The 26,124-nt window shown below is 31.9% G+C and overlaps 1 protein-coding gene across 2 annotated transcripts in view; it reads left to right on the top strand.

The window, feature by feature from the left end:
- The window catches only part of LOC109613934 (carboxypeptidase D-like), a 77,448-nt gene that overhangs the window by 36,162 nt on the left and 15,162 nt on the right, over positions 1-26,124 (top strand). For both annotated transcript variants that reach the window (XM_059124305.1, XM_059124306.1), the window contains exons 2-4: positions 13,604-13,839; positions 16,870-17,349; positions 17,524-17,624. In XM_059124305.1, coding sequence (XP_058980288.1) covers positions 13,604-13,839; positions 16,870-17,349; positions 17,524-17,624 — 817 coding nt within the window. The remainder of the gene's footprint in view (positions 1-13,603; positions 13,840-16,869; positions 17,350-17,523; positions 17,625-26,124) is intronic.

The raw sequence follows: 26,124 nt of genomic DNA, 5'->3' as shown, positions 1-26,124 counted from the left end.
GGAATTCCTTCAAAATTATTGGATCCAAATGTTTAGTTAGGCCAACGCTTATTTGGTTTTTTAAATATGGCATACACGTTTGTGACGTTGTTTAATGTTTGACATTGATTTTTGCCCAACAACAACAACAAAAACAAGATTTACAAAATTTTCGATTTCAAGCGAAAAATAAGCGTTTAACTTTTGTGTACGCACAAAATATGGATCAATGAACTGTTAATATCACCTTTACAGGTTATTAGGTGACCGTATCAAATGACAAACAAAAAATGAAAGAAAAACTGAAAATAAAATCAAAATGTCACAAAAAATAAATAAAAATTAAAATTAAATATTGAATTATAGTGTGTGTGTGTAAAATGTTCTTAAAAGATTTATTCAAGTCTGTGGTTTTAATGGAGATTTTGTTTTTTTTTTCAATAACATGAAATGGAATTACAAAGGTCATTGCTTTCAAAAATCCGCAAATTAAACATGGTTCACATTTACACTAGGCAAGCTTACTTGCGGCAACTCTCTGTTTGTAGGAGAGAGAGAGAGAGAGAGAGTGATATAAATGACAATAAAAATATAAACATTTAAATCACAAAATAAGAAAGTGGTGAAAAACGAAAATTGCTGAAAACAAATCCCCTTAGCCCTGATTTAGACTAGGCAAGTTTACTTGGGGTTCTCTTTTGAACCAGGTGAGTTTACATCTAAATCATGAAATGTTTACGCAAACAATTGTGTTCGTAAATTAGTCCAGAGGAACCAAAGAATTAAATAAAAATTTTCCAAAAGAATTTTAGTTTTATTTAATTCTTTGGTTCCTCTTCTAATGAACTTATGATCTCGTCACTTGAGTAAAAAAAGTTTTTTGTCATAGGGGTTATTTTTAAAATAACTTCTGGAGATAATATCCCAGACAAAAAAAACAAGGGAACTGATGAGGATTGGTGGCTCTTTCCGATACCTAGGTATTCTCTGCCTTAGCCCCTGGTAAACATTACCATGGTTCTCCACAAATAAACTTTGTTTTTATAAAAACAACAATAATGCGATTAAGCCTGATCATTTTGCAACAAGTAAATAAAATAAAATGGATCAAGTAAATTGCCAATTTAATATAAATAACTTATAATTTGTAATATAGAAATGTCAAGAATCTTTTCTTATAAATTCAAAAAAAAAAAAAAAAAACTGAGGAAAATCTACGAGTTTCACGAAAAAGTTCTCAAAAATTCACTATTTTTATTTCAAAAATAATTTAAAATCTTCGAATTCCCGGGAAAATCTTTGAAAATTCAATCTCTTCTATGAAAGTTTCTTGAAAGTCTTAACTTTAAGGTTTTCTCGAAAAATTATTGAAAATTTCCAAGATTCTTGGAAAGTCCTTAAATATTGACTGTTTTCTCTAAAAGTTTCCCCGAAAAACTAATTTGAAATCCTCGATTTTCTTAAGAAAGTCTATGAAAATCCATAATTTTTCTCTAAAATTTAAGTGTGTATTTTTTCGAAATTTTTGTTTAGAATTTAAGAGTTTCGCAAGAAAATTATTAAAAATGTTCTAGTTTCTCGAAAGAACAGTTACCAATAATACACGAGTTAATCGGAAAGATACCTGAAAATGTGAAAGTTCCTCTAAAAATTTATTGAAAAAATTACAAGTTCTCCGGGAAGTTCTCTAAAAAATATTTTCTTTGGAAAATTATTGAAAATCTTCGAATTCCTCGAGAAAATCCTTGAAAATGAAAAAAAATCTTCAATGAAAGTTTATTTGAAAGTCTTAACTTATTTCGGAAAAGTTATTGAATAATCTGTGAAATTCTCGGGAAAGTCCTTGAAAACCCAAGGTTTCCTAGAAAAGATATTGAAAATCTCCAAGTTTCCTCTTTGAAAATGTACGATATTCTATTAAATTTTTGTGAAAATTCAATTCATTTCGAGGGAAAAATATTAAAAATCTTAAAGTTTTTTTCTTAATACTTGAAAACTTGAAAGTTTATTTAAAAGGTTTTTCAAAAAGTTATCATTGCTTCCATAATTATATTTTATAATAATACTCAATACTAAAAAAATGGAAAATCTACAAGTTTTCCAAAAATATTCCATGGAAAAACTATTCACGAATTTCTCACAACAAATCCAGGAGTTTCTTGGGAAAAATCTATGAAAATCCATATCATTCTCAAGTCACTACTTGAAAACCAACGACATTTTTCGGAAAGATGATTGAAAATTCAAAGGCCTTCTCAAAAAAATCTTGAAAATCTTAATATTTTTGCTGTTGCAAATATTTTTGCGGAAAATCCTTGAGAATGTTCAAGTTTTTTGAACAAATTCAGGAGTTTTTTGGGAAAAATCTATGAAAATCCATAACTTTCTCAAAGCACTCCTTGAAAACCCAAGACTATTTCGGAAAAATGATTAAAAATATACAGGTCTTCTCATAAAATTCTTGAAAATCTCCATATTTTTCCGAAAAAAAAAAACCAATTAAAATGTATGAAAATCTAAAAAATGTTTTCAAACATCGTCAATTTTCTTGGGGGAAATTATAAAATATCTATGTACAATCCATGAAATTTTGCTTCCAAACCTTCAGCGAAATACTCTCTTCTGACAACTCGTTTCATTACCATACAATTTCCAGTCATAAACATCAAAGACATACCACATTTCAAATGTATTTGAACAATTGTTTTTTTTTTTTTATTCTATATTTTTTAACTACCTGACAGGTGACAATACTTTCCCATTGAAAAAAAAAATCCCATTGTTTTTCCCATTTCATTTTATATTCATGCATTTTCTATTCTAATCTTTGTTTTCTCTTTCTCTCTCACGGGAAATTTTACCGTTTATATTTCAACCAATTCATTACCAAACAATGTGAACTCTGAGAATTCGTTTCTCTGAGTCTGAGAGAGAGAGAGAGAGAGAGAGAGATGGGGACAGTTGGAGAGAGATCTTTAAAAAAACAAAACAACGTGTCAATCAGGAATGCCAACTTGGTGGTTTTACAGCTATTTTCGGTGATTTTTGACGCATAAAAATAAATAATCGCTACAGTAGCGACTTTGGCTGTTTAAGATAAATTTAAATATCCATTCTCAATAATGTACTTTAACCGACCTTATATAGGCCTTGTATAGAAACTTTATATGTAAGATGGGAATACATAAAGCGCTTATCTGGCTGGCTTCTTCGGAAATCAAAAAAGGAGCCTAGAGCCAAAATCGAACTAAGTCAACCTAAAACTCTTTTGTTCATCTACCAAGAAGTCAGCCGATGACTTAAGCCAATTAAATATGCGCTTTATGTATTTCCACTCGTAGATGAAAAATTTATCTGTAGCGATTTTTACATCGGAGCAGTTAGCATCACTGGTGTCAATGTCTCTTCTCATCTGATCTAGAATATGCATTTAAATTTTAAAAACATTTTGTTTTGAAAACAAAAACCTATCCCTACTTACCCTGTTTATTTTATAGCCCGACTTCGAGAATATGTGTGTGGCTCGGGAGCAGGGGGAGCGGAGATGGCATTTCTAACTTGTCAGTTAACCAGACCAAGCCATGCATTTGAAATTGGCATTAAAATAAATTAAAGTAAATTATTTTGTTGCTATTGTTGTGTTGTAATATAATAATTGAACATGTGTTATTGTTATTGTTTTTGTTGTCATATAATTAGTTTGGCTCAAAACAATGGAAAATGCTGGGGTGCATCTCCCTCTCTCTCTCTCAGTCACTTCAAATGTTGACACATTGACATTTGGGGTTTTTTTTTCGATAATTTTGTTAGGGATGCAGATGCAGAATGGTTGAATCGGAAAGCTGAGAGGGATTAGTAAAGAATAGTATGAAACATAAAGTGGATGGATATAATGTGGTTGGTTTTCCAGGGGTGACTTGAGAAAGTTATGGATTTTCAAAGTTTTTTTTCTAAAAAACTCCTGAATTTGTTCAAAAAAAAAAAAAAAAAAAAATGAACATTCTGGAATATTTTCCGCGAAAAATTTTCAGAAATTTTTTGAGAACCCCTGCGCTTTTTCAATACAGGGCGAGATAAAAAAATCTGCAACAAAGTCAAACGCCAAAATTTTTACATTGTTTTTTAAATTTTATTGATTCAAAGCAAAAACAAGGTCGGAAATAGCATCAAATTTTAGAATAAGTTTAGATTTGTTCGAATTGGTCGCCTTGGGCACAGGAATTATGGCCTTCAAACGGTCAATGAAACAGTCACACACTGCCCGAATGATGCTCTGCGGTATTTTGGCCCATTTCCGGTGAAGCGCTTGCTTGAGGTGATCGACACTTTGGTATTTTTTAGTGCGCCAACCTTGCTTTCCAAAATACTCCAGACACAATAGTCCAGCGGATTGGTATCCGGAGATTTGCGCTGGAAATGAAGCGAGGAACCTAATTTTGTAACCATTCTTGGGTGCTGAGTGCCATGGTGCTGAGTCCTGTTGGAATGTCCAAGGTCTGCGGCCAAAATGTGCCCAAGACTTTAATACACACTCCAGAATATTTTCGCGATAACATTCGGAATTTATTCTCATGCCACGGTCGATTAATACGAACGGTGAGCGACCATCGGCTGTTATGGTGGTCCACACCATCCTCATGGCCGGCGCTTAAGTTCTGGTGGCCAACCGAAGGTGCACATTTTCAGCCGACCTCTTTGGCAAGTAAACACGGTCATTTTGTTTGTTTACAAAATGCTGGACGACGAGCGAAGCAGCTTTTTATCTCTTATGAGTCTATTTTCTTTCTGTTGCGGTGTAAGTTCTTGCACTTTTTGGAACTTCAAAAGCTTTACCCCGAGCTCATTTCTCAATATTTGCCGAATGGAATATTGCGATATGTTCCGCTCACGAGCCATTTTTCGGCCACTTCGACGCGGTTTTCGATCAAGTCGCTTCTTTATTTTTCGAGCCATTTCTGCTGGTATTGCTGTTTTCTTCCGTCCACTTCCTTGACTTCGTCGGGCTACGCTACCAGTATCACGGTAACGAGCGATGGTACGAGACACAAAAGATGTATTCACTTTTAAATGCTGGAGTACTCTAGCGATAGCCACTTGTGCTTTTCCAGCCAAAAATAAAAAAATCACACAATCACACGCTTGAATTCCATCACGAATAACTTTTTTTCTGGAAAGTTCTGACCAAAATGATTTTGTACGCTTGTAAACAATATAATGAGTTGTCACTGGAATAATTTTAACAGCTGTCGGAAGAGTGGCTTAGAAATGACAGCAGTTGCAGTTTCTTTATCTCTCCCTTATATCAATAAGATTCATTTTCAAATTTGAGACATTTTCTTCTTAAGCCTTTTGGTCAAATATTTTTTCGAAAGCAGATGTCATAAGTTTTAATTTGATGTAAGATATGTAGAAATAACCAAACAATTAACAGAGATATCACCAAAAAGTCAACAAGCGCAAAAATGAACAAACCTTTTACATATTTTGCGTTATCGTGTGTCAGAGGCCATAACCTTTTAAAAGGACCTTATATATTGACTTCATTGACAGATTTTGAAAGCAGAATGTCCAAGCTACAAAGCGATATATAATATGTGTATATAACTAGAAAAATACCAAAGTTATATCTACAACAATACACATGCAGAAATCTTTAAATTTAGCATTCTTTTTCGGTAAGAGCATTCCACAGGCCATAACTTTAAAATCTATAGAGTTTTTGTCATAAAATGCTATTCAATTTTTAAAGCAGAGGACATTTGCTTTAATTTAATGTATATTACATTGGTGTACCGGAATAAATACCACAGCTAGCGGCAAAAATTGACAAATGACAAAATTTTGAAATTTGCATTTTTTCTTGTGTTATCGTTTTATCGACCCCATAACTTTTTAAGAAGACTATGTAGCGATGCAATGTTTTCGGATTTTGAAAGAAGAGTCTCATACCTTTACTCTGATATAAGATATGTTAATATAATCTAACAAATACTTAAGTTATAGCCGAAACATTAAATCTGTCGAAATTTTTAATTTGGGAGATTTTTTCCGTAAGCCCATTCTAGAGGCCATATCTTAAAAATCAATAATGTTTTTGCCATAAAATTTGTTTCAATTGTGGAAGCAGAGGATTTAAGCTTTAATTGACTGTATATTTTATTGATGTACCAGAAGAATTACCACAGCTATTGGCAAAAATTGACAAATGAAAAAAATTTGAAGTTGGAAAGTTTTTTGCGTGTTCGTTTTATTGAGATCATAACTTTTTAAGAAGACTATGTACCGGTGCTATTTTTACGGATTTTGAAAGAAGAGTCTCATACCTTTACTCTGATATAAGATATGCTTAGATAATCTTACAAATACTTAAGTTATAGCCAAAAAATCAAATATGTCGAAAATTCTAAATTTGATACATTTTTTCCGTAAGCGCATTCTAGAGGCCATAACTTTGAAATCTATAGATTTTTCGCCATAAAATTTGTTTCAATTTTGAAAGCAGAGGATTTAAGCTTTAATATAATGTATATTATATTAATGTACCGGAATAAATACCACAGCCAGCGGCAAAAATGGACAAATGACAAAATTTTGAAATTTGCAATTTTTTTGCGTTATCGTTTTTTCAAAACCATAACTTTTTAAGAAAACTATGTAACGGTTCCATGTTTACAGATTTTGAAAGAAGAGTGTCATAGCTTTACACTGATGTAAGATATGTTAATATAATCTAACAAATACTTAAGTTATAGCCGAAACATTGCATCTGTCGAAATTTTTAAATTTGGGAGATTTTTTCCGTAAGCGCATTCCAGAAGCCATAACTTTAAAATCAGTAACGTTTTCGGCATAAAATTTGTTTTAATTTTAAAAGCAGAGAATTTAAGCTTTTATTTAAAGTATATTATATTGATGTACCGGAAGAATTACCACAGCTATCGGCAAAAATTGACAATTGAAAAAATTTTGAAGTTGAAAAGTTTTTTGTGTTATCGTTTTATTAAGACCATATATTTTTAAGAAGACTATGTACTGCTGCTATTTTTACGGATTTTGAAAGAAGAGTATCATAGCTTTACACTAATGTAAGATATGTCAATATAATGTAACAAATACTTAAGTTATAACCGAAACATCAAATCTGTCGAAATTTTGAAATTTGGTAGATTTTTTCCGTAAGCGCATTCTGGAGGTCATATCTTAAAAATCAATAATGTTTTCACCATAAAATTTGTTTCAATTTTGTAAGCAGAGGATTTAAGATTTAATTGAATGTATATTTTATTGATGTGCCAGAAGAAATACCACAGCTATCGGCAAAAATTGACAAATGACAAAATTTTGAAATTTGCAATTTTTTTGCGTTATCGTTTTTTCGAAACCATAACTTTTTAAGAAGACTATGTACCGGTGCTTTTTTTACGGATATTGAAAGAAGAAGGTCTTACCTTTTAATTGATCCAAGATATGTTTACATAACCAAACAACAACCCAAGATATAGCCGAAAATACACATTTGTCGAAATTTCTAAATTCGGGAGATTTTTTCCGTAAGCATGTCCTAGGGGCCATAACTTTGAAAGCAATCGGTATGTGGTAATAAAATGACTTTGGTTTTGAAAGCAGAATGTATAAGCATTAGTTAGATGTAAAATGTGTATAAGTATCCGGACAAATAACAGAGATATCGCCAAAAATCTGTAAGAGAAAAAATGTTTTCACTTTAAAAACTTTTTGCGTTTCTGATTTTCAGAGGCCATATATTTTTAAAATAACTTTGTATCTCAACTAAGTCAACTGATTTCGAAAGAAGGATGCCTAAGCAACAAATAAATACAAAATATAAAGATATAGCCAAACAAATAACAAAGTTATCTCCAAAATACACACAGTGCATATTCCGTTATATTCACATTTTGGAGACTTGTTTTGTAAGAACATTCTAAAGGGAATAACTTTGAAATCAATGAGGATATGGCCAGTTGCCTTGATTAATAAATATTTACTAGTGTGAACTGGCTTAGTTTTTGGTATGGCGGGCGTGTGAACCCCCCTTGCTTACTTGTGAAACGCATGCCTGTCAAACGGGAGTTGCCGCCTTGTGGCCAGTCTGCTTGATCAATTAATATTCACTTGTGTGAACTGGCTTAGTTTTGGTATGGTAGGACTTGTGAACCCCTTAATAATCCCTAATTATGCATAATTTAATAACAAGTCATGCGGCAAGCAGTGAGTGGGAGTTTTTGAAGTGTCAGTTGGGTAACATGTTTTAATTATCTCCCCAAAAAAATTAACGAGAATTATCAAAAAATGTCAACAAACAAAAACAGACTATGTTGACACATTTATGCATATCAGGCATGTGTCTCAATTTTCTTTCCAAAAACAAAAATAAACTTAAATGAGGCATAAAATTCAAATCTGAAAATTATATATTCAAATTTTATTTGGCTACTGTGCGCTATGTTAATCCAATGTCTTGTGGATTATTACAGGTCTTAGGTTTTGATTCGAGATTTTGTTTGTCTACTTTTTTATTTCGTTATGGGAATTAAATTAACAATGAATGGGATTTTAAGCTATTCATTTTAATATCCATTGTAAATTCGAATAACATTGATGGCTATTAGGCGTATTACAAGTTATTTGCTTGTTAGGGTTATGACTATTTGCTTTTCTCATTTTGAGTAAGAGGATTTATTGGCGAATGCAACTAGGAACTAATTTTAGCCTTCCGACAGTCAAATAATTATGGAAACTAAAAACTTTATCCTATTCCTATTTAACCTTGGACAATTGATGGAAAAATCCCTGATTGGATGACCAAAATATCGCCCAAAGCGTGGAGTCCTAAATTTGTGTGTTTTTTTAGGAGTTTTGCGTAACCTCTTTTAAGGAGGAATGGCTTCTGAAGTTTCTCTTAAATTTCCATAAAATTGGATGTCATTGAAAGAAAATATCCCAGACTGTATAAAAAACTGAATTTTGTAGGCCTAGCCGAAAAAATTCCAAAAATATCGACGAGAGCACCAAAATCTTCCACTTTGGCCATTTTGCAATACACTGCAGTAGCCAAGTTCTTCGGAGCGTAACTTCTAAAGTAAACTGCATGTCTAAGTATAATTTTCGGAGTTTGAAAAAGGACTCTTAATCTCTAAAAGAAATGAATTACAGCCACATATATCATCAAATACCAAAAATGAGATAGGAAATACTAAAGTATTCAAATTTTCTCAATATTAAAAAGTTTTGATAATGACTTTCTGGGGACCATAACTTCGCAAATACTTTATGGTACATTATTAAATACCATTCTCCTTCAAAGTATATTGTCTCATCTCTAACCTAAAGTAAGTTAGGTCGATGTAGCTACTCAAATACGAGGAATATCGCAAAAAATATACAAGTTTCAGAACTTTGGAAAATTCTTAAATTTTTTGCGCGGTTTCTTTTCTGGGCTATAACTTTCTAAATGCTATATGGACTACAGAAAAACTCGTTCGATTTCAAATGAAGAACCTTTGAGGCTTAAATTAAATTAAAAAATTTCGATGTAGCTACCCAAATAGCTGAGATATCGCCAAGAGAATACAGCGACCGGAATTTTTAAATAGTTCTCTCTACTTTTGGCAATCAATTCCTAGGCCCATAACATTTAAAATAGTCATGATATTCTATCCAAATAAATTAATTAAAGACGAAAAATCATCCTACCTTCAAATTCAGGTAATTAATGTTGGCATGGCTTATGAAATACCCGAGATATCGTCAAAAGTGTGCAAGTCTGCAACTTTTTGGTTAGTGTAACATTTTTCCGTATACACTTTCATGAGACCATAACTTTTCAAGTAGTCGATATATTGAAATAAAGTTTCTTGATGTTTAAAGCGGAACATTTTATTGTTCCAATACCGCATATTTTTCTTGATATAACTGTTAACATGCCAGAGATATCGCAAAAATTCGAAAGTACCTAACTTTTACAAGATTGTTGATTTTTGCCGTCAACATTTTCCAGGGGTCATAACTTTTGAAATAGTTTTTGGGTCATTACAAAATTACACGACAGGGAAAGTGCAAGAGCTCCTCTTTAAAATGAGGTTCATTACAATGATGTAGCCCTCCAAATACCCGAGATACCGCCAAGAGAAGACAATAACCGGAAATTTTAATTAGCTGTTATTTGTTTCCGTAATCCTTTGCTAGACCCATTACTTTTAAACGAGTCAAGATATTGTGGGCAAATGACACAATTACGAACGAAATATAATCCGCCTTTGAATGAATGTACTTTATATTGCCGCGGTTAATCACATACCTGAGATATAGCGAAAAGTATACAAATGTCCAATTTTGTGGATATTGTAACATGTTTTTTGTAAACACCTCAATGAGGCTATAACTTTTCAATTTGTGGATGGATTGGACTAAATTTTTGTGATATTTTAAGAAGAGCATTTTACTGTTCCAATACCGCCTAGATTTCTTAATATAACTGTTAATGTGCCAGAGATATCGCAAAAATTTAATGGTGCCCAAATTTTACAACTTTATTGATTGATTTTTCCGTAAACATTTTCTTTGGGTCATAACTTTTAAAATTCTTTTAGGATCATTATAAAATTACAGGATATTGAAAGTACAACATCTCCTCTTTAGAGTGTAGAAGTTTCCAAAAACGTAGCTCGTTAATTACCAGAGATATCACAAAAAGTACGCAGGTGCTCAAGTTTTTAAATTTTGAATTTTTTTCTCGTTATCAAATCCATTAGGTCATAACTTTTAAACTAGTTGGTGTATTTGGATGAAATGAGATATTTGTGATAGAGTAATTTTTAACCTTTTAAATTAATAGTAAAAATTATTATGTAGCTGACAATATTCCGGAGATATCGGTAAAACTTACAAACTACCCAAAATCTCAAAGCTTATTTAAATTTTAGAAAAGAATATTCTAAAGTGTTCGACATAATTTAATGATGTACCATAATTTTGATAGAAGACGGTCTTGGATTCAAATTTATACCACGATGTACCGATATCACTGACAAAATCCTGAAGATATAATCAAAAGTTTCTAAGTACCCAAATTTGCCATTTTTGTAGAATTTTTACGCAGACAATTTGTTGGAGCAATAACTTTTTTGAGAATCGGTAGATTTCTCTAAAAAGATTGATTTTGATAAAGGAGTGGGTTATCTGAAAAATACCCTAAATTGAATATAAATGTCCGTGCACCAGAGATATCGCCAAAAGATGGCTAGTGTTGCAATTTATTTAATTTTGAATCATGATGCTCAATGAATCGTAGCTTTGGATGTAGTCTGTAGATCGTTTTAAAACCTCTGAATTTAAAAAAATGAACCAGAACTCTTTTGATGAGTGCAAATTTGTTGATATAACCTACCAAATGCTCGAGATATAGTCATAAATTTACAAATACAGTGTGAGATGAAAAAACTGCAACCAACTTCAGACTTCTGTCATTTCTAAGCCACTCGTCCGACAGCTGTTGAAATTATTCCAGTGACAGTTCATTATATTGTTTACAAGCGTACAAAAGTATTTTGGTGAGAATTTTACAGAAAAAAACATATTCGCGATGGAATTCAAGCGTCGTGATAGTGTGATTTCTTTATATTTGTTTGGAAAACCACAAGTGGCTATCGTTAGAGCACTTCAGCATTTAAATGTGACTAAATGTTTTGTGTCTCGTGGAACTGGTAGCATAGCCCGACGTCAAGGAAGTGGACGGAATGGTTCGAAAAGTAAAGAAGCGACTTGATCGAAACCCACGTTACAGTGGCCTCGCCAAAGAGGTTAGATGAAAATGTGCACCTTCGGTTCCTCGCTTCATTTTCAGCGCACAATGGCCACCAAAATCTCCAGATACTAATCCATTGGACTATTGTGTCTGGAGTATTTTGAAAAGCAAAGTTGGCACTAAAAAATACCAAAATGTCGATCACCTCAAGCAAGCGCTTCGCCGGGAATGGGCCAAAATACTGCAGAGCAACATTCGGGCAACGTGTGACGGTTTCATTAACCGTTTGATTGCCTTAATCCGAATTTAGAATTTTATTGTTGTCCGAACTGTAACAGGATTTAATTTCAAGATCAATAATAAGTCGTTTTTCTACCTATATTTTCTGTATGCTTTGAGCTTTCTCAATCCTCCAACTTATGATCGCTTTTAATAATCCAAGCAAGAACTCTTTTATTTCGTGCAAATTTGTTGATATAACTTACCAAATAATATAGAAATCGTCAAAAATTTATAATAGTATCAAAATGTTTATGAGCACTTTGAAATTTACGGATTTTCGAAATGTAAAAATGTGTTACTGCAGGACACTCTATAATATTTTTTCTACAAAAAACGCAAAGCTTTTAACTTGTTTTGGATTCTAACACGAATTATTTGGGTATCTCAAACGATTTGGGAATTCCAAATGGCTTAGGCATCCCAAATTATTTGTATATCTCAAGCGGTTTGGAATCCCTAATGGCTTAGGCATCCCAAATGGCTTGGATATCACGAAAGCATTGTGTATCCCAGACGTTTTGGGCATTCTGAACTCTTTGGGTATCCCAAAGGCCGTGGGAATGCAAAACGCTTTGGGAGTTTCAAACGCTTTTCGTATCCCAAGCCCTTTGCGGATTCGAAACGCTTTGGGTATCCCAAAATCTTTTAGTATTCCAAAATCTTTGGGTATACCAAACTCTTTGGGTACCCCAAAATCTTTGGGTATCTCAAACTCTTTGGTTATTCCAAAGGCCTTGGGTATCCCAAACGCCTTGCCTTGTAGATCTTTTATGAAGAATTAACTCTTCCAGCAATTCGACACATCAAATGTATCATCATCAAGCTAAAGCTTTCATTATGTTTTGGCTTTGGTAGGATTTTTAACACCAGATTTTCTTCAATTTCCATAGCCCACAAGGCCAGCATTTGGTTCATTAAAACCCTGATCATTGAATCCCCAATTCTATGGTCGAATCTCAATCAAACGTGCTAAATAGTTTAACCTTAACGGTTTCGAATACAAAAACTGTGTCAAATTTCAATTTACCTACAAAATTCCCATCATAAATTAATAAACAACAAAGAAAATGTGACAATAACACAAATCGTGACCATAATTTCAAATGAACGTCGTTTCAAGAAGGAGCCTCTGCTGGGTTTTAGCATTGGCGGCTTTAAAGATTTCACTGGCATGTAATGCCCAGACAAGTTTTCTGTTTAGCAAATAATCTTTTAACAAAAAAAAAACTCTAAAACAATAATTGAGTTTGTTCTTCATCACAATTCTGATTGTTTAGATTTTATTGTTGTTGCGGATATTTTTTTCTATAAAAATTTAATATCGTTGCTAATTGTTTGCAGCTGAAGCCTTGCTCTTAATTTTGATGAAAAAATTAACAAACAATATGGGAGTACGTACTCTGAACTTTAAAGTGCTAATTTGTTTAAATGACAATGCAAAAATGTTTATACGCTTCAACTATTTGGGGATTTTAAAAATTCCCCGGAAAGATTAATTAAATTTAGTTAACAATTTTAATTTCCTCCTAAAATCTCTTTCATGATTATTAATATCCTTTGTCTGTTTTGTCTTTCCAGGAAGGTAATTGTGAATCTTTGCCCCATTATATTGGTCGCACCAATGCCGCTGGTGTTGATTTAAATCGTGATTTTCCTGATCGCTTGGATTCCCAGCAACAAATACAACAAAAATCGCTGAATCGCCAACCGGAAACTGCAGCCATAATTGAATGGGTATTGAATAAACCATTTGTTTTGTCGGCCAATTTCCATGGCGGTGCTGTGGTAGCCAGCTATCCATACGATAATTCATTGTAAGTAGCCATAAACATGATTATAATTATCTAAATTTTAAAAGATCGATTAATAAAAACGATAACATGTACGATAAATTGACAATTCAACATCCTACATATAAAAATTATGAAAAGTTAGGAAAACGGGTTGGTAATTTCTTTTTTAGGACAAATACACACAATGTGAGAGGTATCAAGATAGCTAATTACAAAATCGATAAGGGCAAGATATTTATTTCATGTGAATGGACCGAATACCTAAAAAGATATGGACGACAGAAAATGAGTGCAGAAGAATTTCTTCAGGTTCCAAAATTCACACTTTCATCTTAGACAGTTTTTCAGCAAATGACAGGAATTTTCACCAAAAGCTCACATTCATTTTAAGTTAAGATGTTCCTTATTCAGAATTGAGCAACTTTATGAATATACAGTGATTACTTCCGATGTTAGGGACCTTAGAAAACAATTACTTAAAAAATATTAAAAACTGGAAAATGTTGGGTATTGTTGTTCTTTTGGACAAGTTTTTAGTATTGCATAAGATATAATGGCAAAACATGTGAAAAATTTTAAGATTACGTTTTAATCCTTCAAAATCGGTGTATTTCCTGAAAAAATACCGATTACTATAGAACTTATGCCCTCAGAAATGGTGTTGCGCAAAAATTTTCAACATTAGGAAATTTTGAGAGCATGTGAACTTTTTACTATAACTCAGGAATTTGTTGAGATATATTGAAGTTATGTACAAAGATTTAAAGGCCAGATACTTCTCTTTCAAAATCAATTTATTTCATGGGTATATACCGATTACTCAGGAAGTTATACTGTCTAGGATATAGTTACTCAAAATTTTGTAAACATAGAACATTTTTGAATTTTTAAACTTTTTGCTATAACTCAGGAATTTGTCCAGATATATTGGAAATATGTACACGCATTTGAAGCTCAGATATTTCTCGTTCAATATCAATTTATTTCATGTAAATATACCGATTACTTAGGAAGTTATGCTATCGAGAACATGGTTACTCAAAATTTTGTAAAGATTGACAAATTTTGAATTTTTAAACTTTTTGCTATAACACAAGAATTTGTCCAGACACACTACAAATATTTACACATATTTAATGCCCAGGTATTTTTCTTTCAAAATCAATTTATTTCATGTGTCAGTACTGATTACTCAGGGAGTTAAACCATCCAGAACATGGTTACTCAAAATTGTGTAAACATAGAAAATGTTTAGATTTTTGAACATTTTGCTATATTTCAGGAATTTGTCCCGATATATTGAAAATATGTAAACGCATTTAAAGCTCAAGTATTTCTCATTCAAAATCAGTGTATTTCATGCCGGTTATACACTGATACCGGTTACTCAGGAAGTTATGCTATCGAGAACATGCTTATTCAAAATTTTGTTAGGATTGACAAACTTTGAATTTTTAAACTTTTTGCCATAACTCAGGAATCACCCAGATATATTGGAAATATGTTACCACATTTAAAGCCCAGATATTACTCGCTCAATATCAATTTATTTCATGTGTGTATACCGATTACTCTGGAAGTTATGCTATCAAGAACATGGTTACTCAAAATTTTGTAAACATAGAAAATTTTTTGATTTTTAAGAATTTTGCCATAACTCAGGAATTTACCCAGATATATTGGAAATATGTACTCACATTTAAAGTTCAGATATTTCTCGTTCAAAATCAATTTATTTCATGGGTATATACCAATTACTCAGGAAGTTATGCTATCGAGAACATGGTTACTCGAAATTTTCTAAAGATAGAACAATTTTGGGATTCTTACCTTAATGCAATATCTCAGATTTCTGTTTAGATACATGGTTATAGGGTATATAAATTTAAAGACCATTTGTTTTCCTTTCATCCTCAAGTTATTTCAGGATATTACATCGATTACTTTAAAAGTTATGGGTACCCGAAAGCAAATACCCAACAACTATGGTTCTTTTAGAATCGTATATTGGCACTTTGAAAGCGAACAATGGTGTATTTAAACTCAGTTAAAAAAAAAAATTGAGAGATTTTTTGCAATTTTGGTACCGGTTACTTGAGTTAAAAACTTAGTAATCGGTTTCATACTACCGATTATCGTCATAAAATGGCAGTGCGGTGCATATCAACAGCTGATAAAAGTTCTTGGACATTTTTATGAAGTTTTTAGTAATTTTGTTACCGGTTACTCGAGTTAAAAACTAAGTAATCGGTTTCATGGAACCGCTTAAAGGTTATTATAAGAAGTTTAATGGATTTCTAACCTAGTTTATGATTCTAGGGTACTTTCTACCCTACTATTTTCCTTCTAAAACCGGGTAATTACAAACGATTACCGGTTCAATGGAACCGGTTTTTTTGCAGATATATAAATTTTAATACATTAAAATTCATTATCGCCTCTTTTGGAACCGGTTACAGTTTTGAATTAGAACCGATAACTCATTATTAAATACTACTTTTTGTTATATTGAGGGGAACTTTCCTGATCTCTAGGAGAATTTCTGGGAAGTTTTTAGATATTTTGATACCGGTTACTTGAGTTTAAAACTTAGTAATCGGGTTCATGTAACCGATTATCGTCATGAAATGGCATTGCGGTGCATATCAATATAGCTAAAAAAATGTTCCTGAACATTTTTACTAAGTTCTTTGCAATTTTGGTACCGGTTACTCGAGTTAAAAACTAAGTAATCGGTTCCATGGAAACGATTAAAGGTTATTATAAGAGGTTTAATGGGTTTCTAACCTAGTTTATGATTCTAGGGTACTTTCTACCTTCCTATTTTGCTTCAAAAAACCGGTTAATTACAAACCGATTCAATGGAACCGGTTTTTGGCAAATATCTCATTTTTAATATATTTAATAAATGAATAAAATTTGAATTAGAATTAGATTTTTATTCCCTCATTATCGTCCCTTTTGAAACCGGTTACAGTTTTGAACTAGAACCGATTACTCATTGTTAAAGGCAAAATAATTTCATTTTTTTTCCTTCTCTCTTCCTTGCAGGGCCCATCACGAATGCTGCGAAGATAGTTTGACCCCCGACGACCGGGTCTTCAAGCTAATGGCCCACACCTATGCCAACAATCATCCGATTATGCGCAAGGGCAACAATTGCAATGACACGTTTACGGATGGCGTTACCAATGGTGCCCATTGGTATGAGTTGAACGGTGGCATGCAAGATTTCAATTATGCCTTTAGCAATTGTTTCGAACTAACCATTGAGCTGTCCTGCTGCAAATATCCACCCGCCAAGACGTTGCCCGGCGAATGGCAACGCAACAAACAAAGTCTGTTGCAACTCCTCAAATTGGCCCATATCGGAGTGAAAGGTGTGGTTAAAGATGTCAACGGTTATCCCATACATGATGCAACAATTGTGGTTTCCGGTTTGGAGGAGAAGCCCATACGTACGACACGGCGCGGCGAATACTGGCGTCTGTTGACACCAGGAATCTATAACATCCAAGCATTGGCTTTCGGGTAAGATATCCAAGATTTGTGGTGGTGGTTGTGTTGATAATTTCCTTATATGTATCGATTATTTTGCGAAACAAAAACCATGAATACTAATCGAATGAATTAAACTTGTTTCTCCTTTCGTTTTGTGTGCGGGGAAACTTGTCTGCGTCTCTTTTTGTTTTGATCTCATTGCAGCTACCAGGCCAGTGCACCGCAACAGATTCATGTAACGAACGATAAAAATGTGGCTCAACGTTTGGACTTTACCTTGTCGCCGATTGAGACCAACTATGATGGTATAAGCAGTTTTTATAGTCCATACTTTTTTAGACATTAAATTTTGAGTCTGTTCGTTTTATTTTTTTTTCTAATTTGGACTCCAAACATGGTTTTAGTCTTTACTTATCTATTTGTTTTGGTTTTTTTTTTTTTGTATTTACACAAAAAAGAAAAAAATCAAACGTTTACGTTTTAATTGTTGTTGTTTAAGATAAAACACACACCTATATATGTACACACTCCCTCACACATACACCCGCAAAAGGCATTTGCACCAAAAACCACCAACTACACGGAATCTATCACTCTCACTCATACCTATGTATTTCTTCATTTTTTCTATTATATACTTGGTTATGATTTATTATGACATTCCAATTTTTGAGAGACAGTTACAAAAAAGTCTAAAAAAAATCTCGGTTTTAATGTATAACTCCCCTTAAGTTGACCTATGGCCAGGCCACTTAAGGGAATTGCCAACTTGAACAAATTAACGGCATCTATCATAAGGCATGCTCACATGGTGTGATTGGAAAATCATGTGATAACAAGGGGTCTGGGCACACCTCAAAATAACCAAATGTATACAATATCTTATGTTTTATTATAACATTCCAGTTTTTGAGAAAAAGTTAAAAAAAGTCTAAAAAATCTCGATTTTAATGAATAACTTCCCTTAAGTTGACCTATGGCCAGGCCACTTAAGGGAATTGCCAACTTGAACAAATTAACGGCATCTATCATAAGGCATGCTCACATGGTGTGATTGGAAAATCATGTGATAACAAGGGGTCCGGGCACACCTCAAATTAACCAAATGTATACAATCTCTTATGTTTTATTATGACATTCCAATTTTTGAGAAAAGTAAAAAAAATGTTTAAAAAATCTCGATTTTAATGAATAACTTCCCTTAAGTTGTCCTATGGCCAGGTCACTTAAGGGAATTGCCAACTTGAACAAATTAACGGCATCTATCATAAGGCATGCTCACACGGTGTGATTGGAAAACCATGTGATAAAAGGGGATCTAGGCACACCTCAAATTAATCAATCTCTTGTGGCAAAAATAACGGGAAAAATAAAAATTAACATAAATGTCGAAAAAAGTCTAAACAATTTCGATTTTAATGAATAATTTTACTTAACCTATGGCCAGGCCACTTAAGGGAATAGCCAACTTGAACAAATTAACGGCATCTGTCATAAGGCATGCTCACACGGTGTGATTGGAAAATCATGTAATAACAAGGGGTCTGGGCACACCTCAAATAAATCAATCTCTTGTGGCAAAAATAACGGGAAAAAATAAAAATTAACATAAAAGTCGAAAGTCCAGGTCCTCAATTCTTGTTCTATGAAAATGTGAAATGAAAACTTTTCATAAAAGGAAAGAAATGTCAAATGAAAAATTTTATAAAAGAAATATTTTTCATTTCATATTTTCATAGAACAAAAATCCAGCCCCTGGAAAATATGAAATGATCCAGTGGCTGCGTTCGTGTTCTATGAAAATATGAGATGAAAAATATTTACTTTATAAAATTTTTCATTTCATATTTTCATAGAACAAGAATTTAGCCCCAGAATATTTGCTTGAATTTTAATTTTAACCATTTAACCATTTTCTATTGTCCGTAACTTTTGTAAAAAGCGGTATATTTTCATGATCTAACTTGAGTTAGATAATAGAAAATACGATCTTTAAATGTATATTATATAATTCGACAGAACTTTTTTATTAGCCGATATATAAACTAACTTGATTTGGAAAGAAGAATATGTCAACTTTAAACTTCGTAAAGGTTTTCTAGGGTTTGCTAACAAAGGACTGGAGATATCGGAACAATAGGAAATTTCTGCAGTTTTGACCTTTTTGGTTATTTTTTGAGGTTCTACTTCTATTGGGCATAACTTTTTTATTTGCAGGTAGATTTGCATGCAATAATTTGATTTTGAAAGAAGATAATTAGAGCTTTAAATTGCCATGAAATATTGCAGATGTCGCTATCAAAATATCGGATATATCGAGAAAATGAAGCAGCTTCTCAAATTTGTTGTAATCAAATAGTTTTTCTGCTGTCTTCTATTAAGGGTCATCACTTTCTCAGTACCTGATATATTCCAATGAAATAAATTGAATTGGAAAGAAGATATTGTGAGCTTTAAATTGATATCAAATATTGCAAGATGTCGCTTTCAAAATATCGGATATGTCGAGAAAATGAGACAGCTACTCAAATGTTGGGTATACAAGCAGTTTTTGTACTACCTTCTTCTGAAGGTCATAACTTTCTCAATATCTGATATATTGTAATGAAAATAATTGAATTGGAAAGAAGATATTGTGAGCTTTAAATTGATATGAAATATTACAGATGTCGCTGTCAAAATATCGGATATATCGAGAAAATGAGGCAGCTACTCAAATGTGTGGTATACATGCATTTGGATTCTTGTTTGTGCTGTCTTCTTCTGAAGGTCATAACTTTCGTAATAACTCATAGATTTAAAAAAATAACTTGTGTAGAAAGGAGAACATGAAGTCTTTGAATTCATAATAAACTTTACTGAAGTCACTAAAAAAATTTCGGAAATTTTCGAAGAAGAAAGCGACTACTTAATATTTTTAAGATTTAAAAAAATTCCGTAATCATGTATTAGAGACCATAACTTTGGATGTAAACGGAATATTTTCGTGAAGTTACTTGATTTGGAAAGAAAAATATGTCATCTTTAAATTTTTAAAAGGTTGCCTAGGTTTTATTAACAAAATACCCGAGATATGAAAAATTGAGCATCTTCTTTTATTCTTTCTCAACTTGGAATTTTTTGCGCTTCCTCTTCTATTAGCTATAACTTTTTTATTAGCCGGTGGTTTTTTATGAAGTAACTTGAATTGGAAAGAAGATATTGTGAGCTTTAAATTGGTACGAGAAATTTCAGATGTCACTGGGAAAATATCGGATATATAGGAGAAATTAGGCAGCTACTTAAATTTTGTGGTATTCAAGTCGTTTTGTGCTACCTCCTTCTAGAGGCCATAACTTTCTCAATAACTGGTATATTTTAATGAAATAACTTGATTTAGGAAGAAAATTATGTTATCTTTGAATTTATAACAAATTTTACTGAAATCAGTATCCAAAAAGGAAAGCGGCTACTTAAATTTTTTAGGACTTAAGAAATTTTCCGTAATCATTTTCTAGAGGCCATAACTTTGGTTGCAAGCGGTGCATTTTCATGAAATAAAAGGATTTGGAAGGAAGAATATGTCATCTTTAAATTTCGTATAGGTTTCCTAGGTTTTGCTAACAAAAGGCCGGATATATCGGAAAAATTTAGCAACTTCTTCAATTTTTTCACGATTGTGTATTTTTTGTGCGTCTATTTCAATTGGCTATAACTTTTTCAATAACCCGTATATTTTTATAAAATAACTTGATTTTGAGAGTAGGAAATGAGATATTTAAACTAATATGTCGGTTTGTAAAGGTCACCAACAAAATAACTGAAATATCGGAAAAATGAAACGATTATCTCAATTGTGAAGATTGTATAATGTTTCCATAATCGCCTTTTAGAGATCATAACTCAAAAAATAGCTGAGGTATCTTTACAAAATAAAGTGATTTATAAAGAAAAAAGTTTAAACTTTAAGATGCTGCCAAGTTTTAATGATGCCGCTGGAATAGTGCTCGTGATTTTCAGAAGAAAGTAAAATAACCTAAAATTTAAGGTTTCGAGATCTTTTGCGTAATGAGTTTCTGGAACCACAACTTTGTTAATAATCGGTCTATCTTTATAAAATAAATTAATTACGAAAGGACGAAAGCTAATCTTTAAGATGCTGCCAAATTTTCTCTTGATTGCTTGGAAAAGGTCGGCAGAATTAAAAATATTCTCAAATATAAAATTTCTGATTTTTTTTGTAATGACTTTCTGGTGCTGTATCTTTGAAGTAGTCGGTGTATCTTTATGATATTGCAAGATAGATCTGGATTTTTATAAAATATCAGGATTAGAAAAGTATTTATCATTTTTTAATTATTTAATGAGGTATTTAGAAAAAGTCATATGTATCGGCTGAATAATATTTATTGGTGTTTTTAAGAATTTTGCTATTTAAACTTTTTTATTAAATTTTAAAAGTAGCAAAAAAATTGAAAACGACGTTTCAAATAGTATTTTCAAAGGTTTTCTGGAATGAGATCTTTATGATTACAACTAGTATGCTACGAGCTTTAAGCGAGATTTTTAATGCTTCATCATTATGATCTTTTAATCAAAACTTTTTTATTTAAACTTTTTTTATAAAAGTTTAAAATGAGTCAAAAATTGAAAACGACGTTTCAAATGATATTTTCAAAGGTTTTTGGAATGAGCCCTTAATGGATGCAACTATTAAATAAACTATTAAACAAAATTTTTTCAATATTTCAATACATAACCAAGATTAGTACAAAATAATACAAATTAACACTACTGAACCCCCCTAAAGCATTTTTACATTTTACTAATTTACCTCATTTCCTACACTGTATGTTCTATCACACCCTGTGAACCCACATGGCACATGCATTGTACTCTCACCTATTTATCTATCACACACTGCAACACTTGTTACTGTCTACAACACTACTATTGCATTTACTATCATAGAGTATTCTATAACGGAAAACAGGAGAGAGAAATACCTACTATCCCTCTCCCTCTCTCTCTCACACTAACTCATACCTTTAAAAACAACTGTTTGATCAAAGTGGAAACTAGTCGGAAGACTAGTTGTCTTTGTCTTATGTTATGTTCATATTGATTGCCATCATTTTCTTAAGGGTGGCTGGCCACACATAAAGTTGGTTTCTATATATTATATTTTTATAGCATTTTTTTCGTGGAAAATGTAAAAAATATGAATTTAAGGAAACTAATTAATAACGTGGCCAAGGCATTTTAAGAAACTGAACATTTGTGGCAATTTAAGCATAATTTTCAACACATTCCCTCCGTGTTATTTTATTTCCCCATACAAGATTGGCTATATTGTTTGTATTTGTTATTATCGTATGTTGTTTTATTTTCCTGCTGTTCTGTAAAATATTGTATTTTTTTTTTGTTTTTTATTTATAATTATGGATTAATTTCAAATCTACGGCTTAAATAATTGTATAGCAAACAAAAGCACAAAAAAAAAAATAATCAAATAAATTGTCTGTAATAATAACTAAAAGATCCTACGCACATAATTATAAAACAAACGTAAATTCCTATCATATGCATACCATATTGAATAATAATAATAAAATTTAAAATTATAATTATTGTTCATTTGTATTTGTAAAAAAACAAACCTAAAAATTACATGTAACTTTTATTCACATTGGTTTATTTGTGTTTTATTTTAAGTTGTCTTTTTTTAATGCAAAAATTATATTTTTATATAGTTGTTTAAAATTCCATAAAACTAACTGGCCACACATCACATGCATGGGACTCTCAAAATATCACCGTTTTCTAAGGGGTTTAGAAGAAAAGCCACCTTAAATTTTTGTGTGCGACATGGCACGATAGTAAATTGGCTCTTGGAGAAAATTGATGTGTGGCCAAGCACTTTGCGTAATGGAAATTAATTATTTTATGAACTCGAATTATTTTAAATTAAATGGGTCATAAATCCACCATTCATTAAACCATCTGATCTAGTCATCGAACAATCTGGCAATGTTTGGCACATTTTGGGTAATTTTTTTTTTTTTTTTTGATGACCACAAACTCTAAAGAAAACCCTTTGTTATTATGATAAAAATAAATCGATTTTTATAGCCCGCTTACAGTTTACCGGATTACGTAGAACCAGAGGCTTTAAATTGCCAAATTTATTGGACAAATAAAAACCCATAAAGAGGGTTAACCCGGCAAAAATCTCCAATGTAAACATACCATTAGAGCAGGAAATGTCAACTTCAAATCAATATAAAATGTTATCGATGTAGCTTTCGACATGCCGGAGATATAGCAAAATTACAAAACAACTGAACTATCTATTTTTAAAAAAAAAATTTTAGTAATCATATCCACCGGACCATAACTTTTAAAGTAACCGTTGCAATTGCATAATAACTGTAAGTTTTTAGGATAAAGCATCGAAATTTCTTATTTTTCAAGTTTTATTGGTGTACCACACAAAATACCAGAGATATCTAAAAATTAAATAAATACTTAACTGCAGCAATTTAAAAAAAAATTGGGCAATTATTTTCAGGAGGCCATAACTTTTCAAAACATAGAGTGAAGTTATAAAATAAATTATTTATTATGAGAGTATTAGAAGCAATCTTCAAAACCACATCAGAATATGTTAATGTAACTAGCCTTATAACCGAGATATAGCCGAAATATTCAAATGACCCGAAATTATTGGTATTGAACATTTTTCTCGTAACCGTGTGTGTTAGCCCAAAGATTTGTAAAAATGCACAGAATCTTAATAAAATTGATCTAGTTATTAAAAAGGAAACTCTAAACATTAAAATAATGCCAAAGTTTTATGTCAAAGCTAATACGATGCCAAAGATATCAAAGAAAAACATCAAGACTCTCAGTATTGAGAGTTCTTCGAATGTTTTGCGTCATTATTGACTGGAGACCATAACTTTGGAAGTACAGGAGATATGGCGATAAAATAGCATGCTAAGAAAAGAAGAAAATGTCCTCTTTAAATCCGTATTGATATTTGTTAATCTATGTCACAAAATATCAGAGTTATAACTAAAGTTATTCGAATGTCTCATATTTTTCATATCTGAAAATTTTTCCGTAACCCAGTCCCAAGGGCCATAACATAAAATTTTATTGTCATATCTACATCAAATAACCCGTTTAAGAAGACTATATTTCAGTCCTTGACACGTGAATAGATTTTGTTATTGCTGCTGAGAAATATAACAAAAATTTGGAGGAAATAAGTAACACACCTCAAATGGCAATTTTTCAAAAAGACTTGCGTATTTGTTTTCTAGTGTTGAAAACTTCAAAGGTAGCCGGTGTAATTAAATAAAGTATTCGGTTATTGTAGGAAAATCATCTTCTTTTACAAATGATATCAAATTTTGCTATTATTGCTAACCAAATACCAGAGATATCACCAAAAATTACTCAGGTACACTAATTTGCCAAATTTCTGCATTTATTGGGTAACCTCATTCTAAAGGCCATAACTACCGAAGTAACCGGTATTTTTTAATAAAATAATTGGATTTTGAGAAAAGACAATTTAATTTTTTAAGATGCCAACAAGTTTTGTGGTTGTAGTTGACAAAATACCTGAGTTATAGGGAAATATATACATTAACCGCAATTTTCCTATTTGTGGCATTTTTTGCGCTTTTAGTTTCTATGAGCCATAACTTTAAAAGTACTCAGTATATTTCGTTGAAATAATTTTATATTAAAGGAATGAAATCTACGCCTTAAATTGGTAAACATATTCTATGCTGTAACTGACAAAATACTAGAGTTATATGGAAAAATATCCGTGTACTTGGATTTTCTACATCCATAGTATTTTTGGGTCATCAATTTCTAGGAGCCACAACTTTGGTAATACTCGGTATATTTTCATTCTTTGATTCTAAAGAAACAACATCTACTCTTTAAATTGGTAAACAAATTATAGGCTGTAGCTGACGAAATACCAAAGTTATAGGAAAAAATATCCGTGTACCGATTTGGGGTATTTTTTGCGTCATCTATTTTTAGGGGCCATAACTTTGGAAGTATTGGGTATATTTTCATAAAATAACTTGATTTTAAAAGAGCGATATCTACTGCTTAAATGTTTAAACAAATTTAATGCTGTAGCTTACAAAATACCAGAGTTATAGAAAAAAATATTCACAAAATATTCATTTTCCAAATCTAGAATATTTTTGCGTCACAGAGTTCTAGAGGCCATAACTTTAGAAGTATTTGGTATATTTTCATGAAATAAGTTGATTCTAAAGGAACAACATCTACTGCCTATATTGGTAAACAAATTGTTTGCTGTAGCTGACAAAATTCCAGAGTTATAGGAAAGAAATGTTCACATGCTTAAATTTTTCAAATGTATAACCTTTTTGAGTCACAGAGTTCTAGAGGACCGAACTTTGGAAGTACTCGGTCTATTTTTATAAAATGATTTGTTCTTAAAGGAGTAACATCTATTCGTTAAATTGGCAGACAAATTGTAAGCGGTAGCTGACAAAATACCAGAGTTATAGGAAAAAATATGCACATACTTAAATTTTCCAAATTTATAGAATTTTTGCGTCACTGAGTTCTAGAAGCCATGACTTTGGGAGAAATCGGTGTATTTTCATGGATTAACTTGATTCTACACGAACAACATCTGCTCCTTATATTGATAGTGAAATTGTTTGCCGTAGCTGATAAAATACCAGAGTTATAGGAAAAAATATTCACATACTTAAATTTTCTAAATTTATAGTATTTTTGCGTCACAGAGTTCTATAGGCC

The sequence above is a fragment of the Musca domestica genome, unplaced genomic scaffold (assembly GCF_030504385.1).
Source record: "Musca domestica strain aabys unplaced genomic scaffold, Musca_domestica.polishedcontigs.V.1.1 278, whole genome shotgun sequence".
NCBI classification, from domain to species: Eukaryota; Metazoa; Arthropoda; class Insecta; order Diptera; family Muscidae; genus Musca; species Musca domestica.
The sequence above is the reverse complement of the archived record's forward strand: the minus strand, read 5'-3'. Positions and strand labels throughout refer to the sequence as shown.